Source organism: Canis lupus, chromosome 8, assembly GCF_048164855.1.
Source record: "Canis lupus baileyi chromosome 8, mCanLup2.hap1, whole genome shotgun sequence".
Lineage (NCBI taxonomy): Eukaryota > Metazoa > Chordata > Mammalia > Carnivora > Canidae > Canis > Canis lupus.
Window position 1 is genome coordinate 70431163 of NC_132845.1, and position 13024 is coordinate 70444186.

The following is a 13024-nucleotide window of genomic DNA, read 5'->3' on the forward strand; positions in this document are numbered from 1 at the left end:
CACTAATGTCCACAGTGGCTATTCAGCTGGTGAATGGTTATACAAACTGTGGTGTACACATATCATAGAATACTACTCAGTGATAAAAGGAATGAACTATTGACATTGCAAACTTGGTTAAATCTCTAGGGAATTAACACAGACAATCAGAGTAAGAATAAGGCAGTCCCAAAAGGTTATATATTATATGATCCCATTTATGCAGCCTTTTTTGATCTCATAAAATTTTATAAATAAAGGACAGCTTTGTGGTTACCAGAAGTTAGGAAAGCTAGAGGGTAGGAGGTATGGTTACAAAGGGCAACATGAGGCATTGTTGGCGTTAGAACTGCTTAGTATTTTGACTAATAGTGGATGTGAATCCACCCAGGTGATAAATTTGTATAGAACTACTACTACTACTACTACTACTACTACTACTACTACTACTACTTCTTCTTCTTCTTCTTCTTCTTCTTCTTCTTCTTCTTCTTCTTCTTCTTCTTCTTCTTTTTTTTTTAAGATTTTGTTCATTTATTCATGAGAGACACAGAAAGAGACAGAAACATAGGCAGAGGGAGAAGCAGGCTCCCTGCAGGGAGCCTGATGCCAGGATCACAACCTGAGCTAAAGACAGATGCTCAACCACTGAGCCACCCAGGCACCCCTGTATAGAACTTCTTACATACACAACACACACACACACACACAATACAAGCAAAACTGGGGAATACAGTTGATAGATTGAATACACTTGATAGAATACAGTTGATAGATTGTATCAGCATCAGTATCCTGGTTGTGCTATTATAGTAGAGTGTGACCATTGGGGAAACTAGGCAAAGTGTGCAGTGGATCTCTCTGTATTACTTCTTACAACCACATGTGAATTTACGCTGATCTCAGTAAAATTTTTAATTAAAAATTAAAAAATAATTAGGAAATATTATAAGCAATTTTATGCCAATGCACTTGAAATTTCAATTAAATGAACCAATTTCTTGAAAGACTCAAGTTTTCCTCACTGAACAAGAAATAGTTCATCTAAATAGCCCCCATATCTATTAAAGAAATTGAACTCATAGTAAAAAAACTTTTCACAAGGAGGACTCTATGGCCATATGGCTTCACTGGTGAGTTCTGCTGAACATTTAAGGAAGAAATAATACCTGATCCACACAGTCTTCCGGAAGATAAAAGAGGAGGGGACACTTTCCTATTCATTTATAAGACCATCATTACTCTGATACCCAAACCTGACACAAACTTTATAATAAAGGAAAACCTCAAAGCTCATGAGGATGGGTACAAAACTTCTTGATAAAATTTTAGCAAATTTGATCCAAAAATATATTAAAAAATTTACTCTAAAATTATATAAAAGGATCCAAAATTTTAGCAAGTTTGACCCAAAAATATGTAAAGAGATATACATGACCAAATGTATTTCTCCCAGGAAGATAAGGTTAGTTTAACATTAGAAGATCAATGTAATTTGCCATATTAACAGACTAGAAAAGAAAAAAACTTAAATTATCTTCAGAAAAGATACAGAAAAATGGCACCCCGCAGCTGCTAACGCAGCTGCTGAATCTGTATTTTTAAAAAAGTTTACATGGAGGGGGACACCAGGTGGTTCAGGCAGTTGGGCATCCACTTTTGATTTTGGTTTCAGTCATGATCTCGGGGTCATAAGTTCAAGACCTGGGTCAGGCTGTCTCAGTGAGGAGTGGTCTTCTCTCCCTCCACTCCACCCCCCTGCTCACGCTAGCTTGTGCTCTCTCTCAGACAGATATATAGATAGACAGATAGATAGATAAAATCTTTTTAAAAAGCTTACATAGAAGGAGCATTTATAAAACTTGACAATATTATAGTCCATACAGCAAGACTCAACCAATTTTAGGAGATTTAAAATCACATAGAGTTGCCTTTCAACCACTATGGAATCAATGTACAAAGCAATAACTTAAAGATATAATCAGAAAATTATTGGAAACTTAGAAACAGATTTTTATTTTTATTTATTTATTTAAGTATGCTCCGTGCTGGGCATGGAGCCCAGTGTGGGGCTTGAACTCACAACCCTGAGATCAAGACCTGAGTTGAGATCAGGAGTTGGACACTCAACTGACTGAGCCACCCAGGTGCCCCTAGAAATAAATTTTAGGGCAGTTCGGGTGTCTCAGCAGTTTAGCGCCGACTTCAGCCCAGGGCGTGATCCTGGAGACCTGGGATCGAGTCCCATGTCAGGCTCCCTGCATGGGACCTGCTTCTCCCTCTGCCTGTGTCTCTGCCTCTCTCTCTCTCTGTCTCTCTCTGTGTCTCTCATGAATAAATAAATAAAATCTTAAAAAAAAATAAAAGAAAACAAGAAAAAGATGCCTATTTTAAAAAAAAGAAATAAAAATTTAAATAGCATGGATTAAAGAAGAACTCATGATGGAAATTATAAAATATTTTCAACTACATAATAATAAAGATATAATGTGTTAAAACTTGTGGAATGCAGTTAAGCTGTGGGCAAAGAGAAATTTACAGCCTTAAATATATCTATTAAAAAGAAGAAAGGCTAAAAATCAACTAGTTAAGCAGTTAAGGACTGACCAATGGAACAGCAAACTAGGAGAAGAAGGAATAGTAGAAGCAGATTATTGAACCAGAAACAATGAAATAGAGAGGATTGAGAAAGTCAAAGTAGTTAAAAAAAAACAAACAAACAACTAATAAATCTGGGGCCTCTGGATGGCTCAGTTGATTAAGTGGCTACCTTTGGCTCAGGTCATGATCCCAGGGTCCTGAGACTGAGCCATACAACCTGCTCCCTGCTCAGCAGGGAGTCTGCTTCTCCCTTTTTTCCCCACTTGTGCTATCTTGGTTGCTATCTCTATCTCTGTCTCTCTCTCAAATAAATAAATAAAATCTTAAAAAAATAAATTACTGGAATAAACAGAAGATATACTGTGGTTATAGATTAGAAGCATCCATTTTGGGGGCACCTGGGTGGCTCAGTTGGTTAAGCATCTGCCTTTGGCTCATGTCCTGATCCTAGGGTCCTGGGATGGAGCCCCATGTGGGGTCCCTGCTCAGGGGGAAGTCTGCTTCTCCCTCTCTCTCTGTTCCTCCTCCATCTTGTGCTCCCTCTCTTGGATAAATAAATCTTTTAAAAAAAAAAAAAAAAGCATCTATTTTGTAAAGATCTTGATTCTTGTCCAATTGATCTACAGGTGCAGTGTAATGCCAATAAAATTCCAATAGATTTTAGAGTAATTCTAAAACTTATATGGGGGGATCCCTGGGTGGCTCAGTGGTTTAGCGCCTGCCTTTGGCCCAGGGCGTGATCCTGGAGTCCTGGGATCGAGTCCCACATCGGGCTCCCTGCATGGAGCCTGCTTCTCCCTCTGCCTATGTCTCTGCTTCTCTCTCTCTCTCTCTCTCTGTCTCTCAGGAATAAATAAATAAAATCTTTAAAAAAAATAAAAATAAAAAAAATAAAACTTATATGGAAGTGCAAAGGGCAAAAATAGCTGAATATCAAAGAACCTGAGATGAGAAACTTGCTTGACCAGATACCAAGTGGTAAGAAACAGTAACAAGAAAGGCATTGTGATATTAGTGCAGTTAGAATACACCAATGGAGCAGAATAGAGTCCAAGCAGACCCATGCATATTTAGACACTTAAATTTTGACAGATTTTCTCCTATATTTTCTGATAAAAGTTTTATAATTTTAACTTTAATAGTGATCCATTTTGAAATAATTCTCACATATGGTGTCAGATGTAGAGCAAAGTTCATTGTTTTGCATATGGAAGCCATTGTTTGTTGAGAAAAAAGATGATCCTTTTCCTGTTGATGGATTAGATACCTTTGTTGGAAACCAGTTGGCCATATGTGTATGGTATTATAACTGGATTCTTGATTCTTTTTCGTTGGTCTGTGTTTTTCTTTCTATCAATTCCATACTCTTGCCTATTGTAGCTTTATAATTAATCATGAAATCAGGTAGAGCTAGTTCTGTGATTTTGTTCTTTTTCAAAGTTGTCTCCTTTGCATTTCCAGTAAGTTTTGGAATCACCTTGTCATTTTCTACAAAAAGCCTGCTGGAATTTTGATTGGGATAGAATTGAATCCATAGGCCAATTTGGGGAGAACTGACATCTTACTAACGTTGAGTCTCCTGGTCATGAGCATGGTCCATCCCTCCATTTCCTTTGTCTTTCATTTTTCTAGAAAATGCTTTATAGTTTCCAGTGTATAGGTCTTGTACATCTTGTGTCAGATTTCTTCCTAAGTACTTAATATTGTTGAGGTGGTTATAAATGGCATTTTTGAAATCTCAATTTCTGATTATTATTGCTAGTATATAGAAATACAGTTGATTTTTATATAGTAACCTTGTATCCCTCCACCTTCTCTATCTAGATTCCTCCTACATTATGAAGCTTTCCCCAGCTCCCTCAATTTCTCCCTGCCCTTCTTCTCCAGTATCACATGCAGGTCTTTATCCCCAAACCTAGCTGATTGGATTGGGGCTATTTGTTTCTGTATCTGCCTCCCCCATCAGACTGGGAGCTCCTTGAAACTGGGAGAGGCTGGCCCTATTTGATTCAGCTTGTGTCCACTAGGGTCCAGCCTAAAGTTTGGCACACAATAGGGATTGAGTGAGTGAGGAAAGAATGAATAGATGGATGGATGGATAGATGGGGGAGGGAGAGAGGGATAGATTGGGGGGAAAGATGGATGGATTGGTAGATAGGTGGATGGATAGGTGGGTGGATGGATGGATGGACAGATGGACAGACGTGGGTGGGTGGATGGATGAATGGATGGATGGGTGGGTATATGGATGGATGGATGGATGGATGGATGGATGGATGGATGGACAGATGAATGGACAGACAGATGGGTGAGTGGGTGGTTGGGTGGATGGATGGATGGATGGATGGATGGATGGATGGATGGATAGTGGGTGGACAGATGGATGGATGGGAATTGTGCTTGTATTTGCTGAAACTAAACCAGACTGTTTTTGTTTCTAAATCTACTATAGCTTTCTGCATGCCACGGTAGTCTGCGTGCCCCTGAGTGTCACCAGTAGCCCCGTCTTCACAAATAACATTGCCCAAGTACTTACTACATGCCACACATTCTGCAAGCTCCTTGCAGGCATCCTCTCATTCAACATGCCACACACCTCCTCTCCCTCCTGTCTCTCCCTTGTCTGTGAAGTTCTAGCCACTCTGATCTCTCTGTTGTTTCTCAAGTCCACTAAACATACTGCCTCTCAGCACCTTTGCCCTTGTGTTCTCCCTTACCCAGAACCTTCTTTCCCCTAGATAGCTGCCTGGCTTGTTCCGCCACCTCCTTTAATTCTCTGCTCAAAGCCTCCCCTGACTACCCCATCTCAAATAGCTAGCCCACCACTCTCCATCTCACTTCCCTGGCTCTCTCCATTTAACATAGCAGGCTTATTCTCCAAGCGCTTTACATATTCCCTCCCATCCTCATTTGACTTTCTGCAACAGGTTAATAATAATGATGTCACATTTATCGAGTGTTTACTATGTGCCAAGCAGACTGCCAAATGCTTTAATAGGTCAAGTGACTTAATCTACATGACACCCCTATAAGGCAGATGCTTGTTTTCTGAGACAGGCTCAGTTATTTGCCCACCTCTCTGTGATGCTAGCTCAGCATCCCTTCCCTGCAATCCTGCTGCCGTACATGAGGACCACTCCAGTGGGGCTGTGGGTGAGTCTGCCTGACTACCTGTGCTTTCTTTCTGTTCAGTTTCTTTCTTTTTTTTTTTTTTCTGTTCAGTTTCATAAACGATGATGACAACCTTCTACACATCAAGATAGAAGATTCCCTGGAAGCCAACATTTTCCCCTTTTTACGGCACCTCTGTCACTTCCTGGGTAAGGAGCCATCAGGGGCCAGGCAGCAACTGGCCTGTGCCCAGGGTCCAGAGGGGCTATGCACCTTGTCCGCATGCCTCTTCCTGATTGTGAGGAGAGGAAGGACAGGGCCCAGCCAAGGCCCAGGACAAGCTCACCTCTCAGGAGCCCTCAGCAGTGTGGACAGCCACATGTTTGCTTTGGGGGACATGGGGCCAAATAAGAGCACCAGATTGTAGATTGGATGCCCCCTATTATAACCCTGGGTGGACTGCTAGGCCCCATTGGGGCCTGGTCAAGCCCCAGTCCTGGTCTCACTGTGCCTGTTGGGAAACAGGTGTGCTAGTCCACTGTGTGGTACAGATGTCCAGGGAGGCCTGCTCTGGGCTGAGCTCTGGGGACTCGGAGGTGAATTGTGTGCCATCCGGGCATTCCTGTCTGGTCAGCACGGTGGGGTGGAAGGAAAACTCTAGAACCCTCCCAGCTCTGTCTCCTTGATCCTCCCAGTGTGTGTGCAATGCCCTTCTGGCTGTCCTACCACACATGTCAGTGACCGCTCATTGAAGGTAGAATCTTCAGTCATTCCGGGGTTAGAGCCAGATGGCTGGAGAGAGTGAGGTTGAGCAGGGTCAGGGGCCCCACCCCAGGACCACCTGCTCCACACTGCAGTGTACAGCTCCATTGCTGCACAGGGGCTGGAGAATGATGTGTCCGCCCAAACATCCCTTATTTGCCTTGGAGGTGGCAACTATAACTTGACTAGTATCTGAGATTGCAACTATCCACACGTCCCACCATGGGATGGCAGAGACCTGTGGCACCAAGAGCCCCTCCCCAGCCCTTACTTGCTCGGTGGCTCTGGGGCAGGCCTTAACTGCTCTGTGCTTCTGTTTCCTTATCTATATGATGAGACACTTGGCCTTCATCATCTTGAGGTCCTCCTCCAGAGCTGATAGTCTGTGATATCACGTTTGATATTTTATCTCCCGTTCTTGGGGGTTACTGGATTAGCCTAGGATGCCAGCTTAGATTTCCTCCCCACCCCTCACTGGGCAAGACCCAGCTTCAAGAGCATTATTAAGTGTTGATAGGTGACATCTCTGTGCCAGGTGCTGGGCTAAAGCCCAGCACAAAATCTTATGAGGTAGATAGTCTACTATTGCCTTGTTTTCTAGATTATGGAATTGTGACTTAGAATAACATGCTCAGGCCCCACAGTTTGTGAGTGGCAGAGCCAGGATTCACACCCAGGCTGCAGTGTCTCCATCAGCACCCAAGTGCCCTGGGTGGTGGTGGTGGGGGGGGGGACTATCCTTTCATTCCACCCAGAGAGGCCAACGGGTAGCAGAGCTTCCTGGGCTGGAAGCCTGGAGAGCCAAGAAAAGGCCTTTGCATGATAAAGCTAAACACCCAGTGTGATTCTCTTGAAGTGCCCCTTAGGTCTAGTGTCCTCATTTACCAGGTGACAAAACAGTGTCCTAGAGAGGTCACATGACTAGCTGAGGCCATGGTGTGTGATGGGTCCAAACTCACTCCTGGGCCCTGGGCCTACTGAAACTGGTCAGCTTATAGCACCTCACACCCACACCTACCTTCATCTTGCAGAAATTCATCTCCAGCTAGGCTCGGTCATCCTGGTCTTTTCCACACTGGGCATCAGTCGCAGCTGTGCAGCCATCTTGGCCTTCCTCATACACTGGAATGAGCAGACCTTGAAGGTATGCATTCCCCAGGCGAGGGTCAGACTGCAGCTACGTGCAGTAGACAGGGTCAGACCTGGACCAGGGAGGAAGGGGGCCCCAACTGGGGGTGGGGGTTGGGAAGAGAAGGGACTGGAAAGAGAGCTCTAAGTCCAGGGCTTGACCCAGCATACCACACACAAGGGCAAGGTCCCAAGGGTCTGGGTCAGAGGCTGAGACTGTACGTTAGAGGTCTGGGACCTGGGAATATGGGACAGTCACCAGGGGCTCAAGCTGGGGAAGGCCATTGCCAGCAGCACCATCCGCACATCCTCTACCAGCCTTCGTCAGGCTTCTCCAAGGGAGGTACGTTTTGGCTATTGCTTGGAGCCAGGGAACTGCAGCCCCAGCAGGATTCCCAGGGCACTTGCTCCCTTTACCCAGACTGACAAAGAGGGCAGGGACCTGTTGCCACAAACCCTGTGAAACCAGGGCTCCAGATGCCAAGGGCAGCACCTTGTCCCTGCACTAGGTAGGAGATGGCAGCTTGCCCTAAGAGGAGGCACAGCTTGGGCGTGACTTCCGAGGTCTTTGGTGGGACCAGAAAAAGCTCCCATGTACCTCCAGGATTGTGCTTGAGGGTCAGAGAAGGACCATGGTCAGAGCCCATTGCCAGTGGTTTTGGATATTGACCGCACGTGCTCTTTGGGGGTGAAATTGCAAGCTAGAAAGAGTCTTGGATGGCCAGCAATTCTACCAGGTACATCCCCAAAGGGAATGGAAGCAAGGGCTCAGGTGTTTGTAGAGCTATGTTCATTAATAGAAATGTTGTTCACAATAGCCAAAAGGTGGGAGCAACCCAAGTGTCCATTGACGGAGGGATATTAAATGAATGGTCTATCCACAGTGTAATATTACTCAGCCTTAAAAGGGAAGGGCATTTTGATACCTGCTGCCACACAGATGAACCTGGAAGACATTATGATGAGTGGAATAAGCCAGTCACAGAAGGACAAGTAACTGTATGATTCTACTTATACGAGGTCCCCAGACTCATCAGATTCACAGACTTGGGAGGTAACATGGTGTGTGCCCAGGGAAGGGGACAGTGGGAATGAGGAGTTGTTTGATGGAGCTTTGGTTTGGGAAAATGGAAAAAACTTCTGGAGGTGGATGGTGGTGATGGTTACCCAATATGGCGAATGTACTTAATGCCATTGTATATCCAAACACCGTTGAAATGGTATGTTTTCTGTTGTGTATATTTAAAAAGAAAAGCATCTAAGGGCAGAATCACAGGCCCAGAGCCCTGTTTTCTCACCCCTCAAGAGTTGAATTGTCAGGGATCCTTGCCTGTTGGAGTATTTTGGTGTGTGCTGGGGGGAGGGAGTGATGTTGCTGATAAATCTGGGGAAGGACACCTGTGCTGTTGTTCCTGTAGAGATGCTCTCCAGCCACCTCCCCAGGAAGAGGCTCTGGCTTGCAAGGGGCCTCTTCTTCTCTGCCTTGTTGAGCTGGAATGTAGAGAAGACCTGGAGCTGGCAGGAGGCAGGCTGAGCTTACTGCCTGCAGAGGAAGTTCTAGGACATGAGCTCCCCTGGAGTTTGGATGGGGCCCATTGTGCTCCCTGGCTTCTTGATTGCTCACAGTAAGGTCTGGGCTCAAAAAAGATCGACAGCCTCGCAACTCTGATATTTAGGGGTGCTTCCTGGCCCTGACCAGCAAGTCACAGTCTTCTCTTGGTTCATATCACAGGCAAATATCGCAGCTGCTTCCAGAGCCAAGGCTGGGGGAGAACAAAGAAAGAGGAACCCCATCTGGTTCCTCTGAGTTTTCCAGCAGTGAGGGCCCATGCAGGTCTGCCCCCTGACCTTTACTCACCCCTGCACAACTCCAGCCCATCTGGGTGTGGCTGTCCTGATCAGTGGGCAGACAGGTGCTTGGGCCCTCGAGGACCAGCCAGCCCTTGCTCTCAGGAAAAACCCTGGGGCTCCCATCCTGGGGCAGCGATCTTTGTCTTATGTACAGGGAAGTCCTGTTGCTGGGCATTGTGCCCTGAGATGCCATCTAGATAACTCTTGATAAATAGAGCTGTAGACAGGAAGGACTGCCACTGTGACCTTGCTGGGTCCTTTCCAGGCCAAGTCCGGTGTGGTGGTTCGATTTTCTTGCTAACAAGCAATGCCCTGGATTGTTGACAGAGATTGACCTGGGCTCCGCTCGGCTGCTGCCTGGGGTCCAGAGAGATGTTCCTTCCTCCTTGTTGTCTGTGTGATCCTGGGGTCCTCCTCAGTGCATTCGGGAAGCTGTGCCCCTCGCTGTTGTCAGCTTAGTGGTGGTAGTCAGAGCCCATAGGACTGGCAAAAAAGGGTGTGGGCCACTCTTGAGCAATATACTGCTACCTGGGACTTATGGTCCTCACTCAGTTCCTCAGGCAATACCAAGACCAGGAGTGGGAAGTTGAGGAGTGAACTGGGAATAACCTGGTGCCCCAGGGCCATCCTGCCTGTCGTAAGCTTTCAAAACTTTGGTACGAGGTTGTATGGGCTCCTAGAGCCAGCAAGCCCTTAAGAAATCTATTTCTGTTCCTTTAAAGTACAAGGAGTAACTTTATCCTGTAAAGATCTTCAGAGGAAAAAAAAAAACAACAACAAACCAACTCCTGCGGCATTATAACAGCTAACATTGGTGGAGTGCTTCCCGCTTGCGGTTATGAGTACTTTATGTGTAATGAAAACACAGTGACCCCATGGCATGCTGTTATTTCCATCCTGCAGGAGGCTCATAGAGGCTGACTAACTTGCCCACGGCCCCACAGCTTTAAGTAGCAGAGCTGGAATCCAAAGCCACATGACCCCGGTTCAGAATCTGGGCTTTTCACAGGGCCCTAAGGCAGCAGGAGGGGAGCAGTCTGAAGGATGGGTGTGTGCTTGCTGCTGCCCCTTAACAAGAGGTATCCGGCCATGACCCTTCATCCTTCTATCCCACTGGTGTTTGCTGTGAGTCCCAGCAGATACTTTGTGGGCTGGAAAAATGGGTTGTGAGCAGTGAGCGTGGGGAGCTATGGTTATGGTTTGTCCTTAAGGGCCCAATCTGACCAGGACTTAGTAAACTTTAGAACTACATAGCTGTGCCTGGGGTACCACCGATTTTTTTTTCATATATATAATGGCAAAATACACATAACACAAAATTTACCATCTCTGTCATTTTTAAGTATACAGTTCAGCAGCATTAAATACATTTACATTGTTGTGCAACCAATCTCCAGAATCCTTTTCTTTCTTTCCTTTTTTTTTTTTTTTAAGATTTTTAAAATTTCTTTATGAGAGACACAGAGAGAGGCAGAGACATTGGCAGAAGGAGAAACAGGCTCCCTGAGGGGAGCCCAGAGCGGGCCTCGATCCCAGGACCCTGGGATCATACCATGAGCCGAAGGCAGATGCTCAACCACTGAGCTACCCAAGTGTACCCACCCCCCACCCAAAACCCTTTTCATCCTGCAAAACTGAAACACTATATTCATTAAATAGCAACTCCCCATTCTCCTTTCTCCCCTGTTCCTGGCAGCTACTTTCTGTGTCTATAAATTTGACTACACTAGGTACCTCATATAAGTGGAATCATACAGTATTTGTTCTTTTGTGTGACTGGCTTATTTCACCGAGCAGAATGTCCTCAAGGCTCATTCATATTATAACATATGTTCAAATTGCCTTGCTTTTAGAGGCTGAATCATATTCTGTTGTATGTAGTATTCATTCACTGTGAGCCCATCTGGGCCTGGTATCAAATCCAAAATATTATCACCAAGACTGATATCAGGGAGCTTACTGGATATGATTTCTTCTAGGAGCATAATGGTTTCAGGTCTTAGATTCAAACCTTTAATTTATTTTAAGTTATTTTGAGTTAATTTATTTTGTGTATGGAGTAAGACATGATCCAGTTTCACTATTTTGGATATGGCTGTCCAGCTTTCCCAATGCCACTTATTGAAGAGACTGTCCTTTACCTGTTGTATATTCTTGTTTCCTTTGTCATAAATTAATTGAAAATATATGTGTGGGTTTATTTCTAGAGTGTTTTGTTACATTGATCTATGTGTATATTTTTATGCCAACCCCATCCTGCTTTGATTATTGTAGGTTTGTAATATGGTTTGAAATCAGGATGTGATGCCTCTAGCTTTTTCTTTTTTCTCAAGATTGCTTTAGTTATCTGAGGGTCTTATGGTTCTGTACAAATTTTAGGATTGATTGTTCTACTTCTGTGAAAACTTCCATGGGATTTTTTTTTAAGTTTTTATTTATTTATTCATGAGAGACATAGAGAGAAAGAGAGAGGCAGAGACACAGGCAGAGGGAGAAGCAGGCTTCATGCAGGGAGCCTGACGTGGGACTCGATCCCAGGTCTCCAGGATCACACCCTGGGCTGAAGGCGGTGCTAAACCACTGAGCCACTGGGGCTGCCCTTCCATGGGAATTTTGACAGGGATTGTGTCGAATCTGTAGCTTGCTTTGGGTAGTATAAACATTTTAACACTATTAATACTTCCAATCCATGAACATGGAGTATCTTTCTATGTATTTGTGTCTTCTTCAGTTTCTTTTATCAATGTCTTACAGTTTTCAGCGTACAGGTTTTCACCTCCTTGGCTAAATTTACCCCTGGTAAATTTATTTTATTCTTTTTGATGCAATTGTAAATGGGACTGTTCTCTTAATTTCTCTTTCTGGTAGTTCATTATTAGTGCATAGAAGCGTACCTGATTTTTATGTATTGATATTGTATACTGCAACTTTATTGAATTTGTTTATTAGTCCTAACGGTTTTTTGATGGAGACCTAGGGTGGGTTGGCTTGCCTGCTTGCTTGCTTGCCTGCCTTCCTTTCTTTCTTCCTTCCCTCCCAACTTCCTTCCTTCCTTCTTTCTTTTTAAGATTTTATTTCTAAGTAATTTCTGAAACCAGTGTGGGGCTTGAACCTACAATGCTGATATCAAGAGTCATATGCTTCACCGAATGAGCCAGCCAAATGCCCCTCAAGATATTTTTGATTTATCTTTTAATTCTTCATTGACCCATGGGTTGTTCAGTAATCTCCATATATTTGTGCATATCCTAATTTTTTCTTGTAATTGCTTTCCAGTTTTATACCATTGTGGTCAGAAAAGATGCTTGATAATATTTTATCTTATCAAATTTATTATTATTTGTTTTGTGGCCTAATATGTGATCTGTCCTGGAGGATGTTCCATGTGCACTTGAGAAGAATGTATATTCTGCTATTTTGGGATGGAATGTTCTGTAAATGTCTGTTAAGTCCATCTGGCTATTGTGTCATTTAAGGCTAGTGTTTCCTTATTGATTTTCTGTCTGGATGATCTTATCTGTTGATGAAAGTAGGGGAATTAAAGTCCCCTATTATTAGGGCACCTGGATAGCTCAGTAGTTGAGCTTCTGCC

The 13024-nt window shown here is 44.1% G+C and overlaps 1 protein-coding gene across 7 annotated transcripts in view; it reads left to right on the forward strand.

Moving 5' to 3' along the window:
• STYXL1 (serine/threonine/tyrosine interacting like 1) overlaps nucleotides 1-13024 on the forward strand; it is a 64750-nt gene that overhangs the window by 44374 nt on the left and 7352 nt on the right. For all 7 annotated transcript variants that reach the window (XM_072837394.1, XM_072837399.1, XM_072837400.1 and 4 more), the window contains 2 exons: nucleotides 5803-5900; nucleotides 7485-7597. In XM_072837394.1, coding sequence (XP_072693495.1) covers nucleotides 5803-5900; nucleotides 7485-7597 — 211 coding nt within the window. The remainder of the gene's footprint in view (nucleotides 1-5802; nucleotides 5901-7484; nucleotides 7598-13024) is intronic.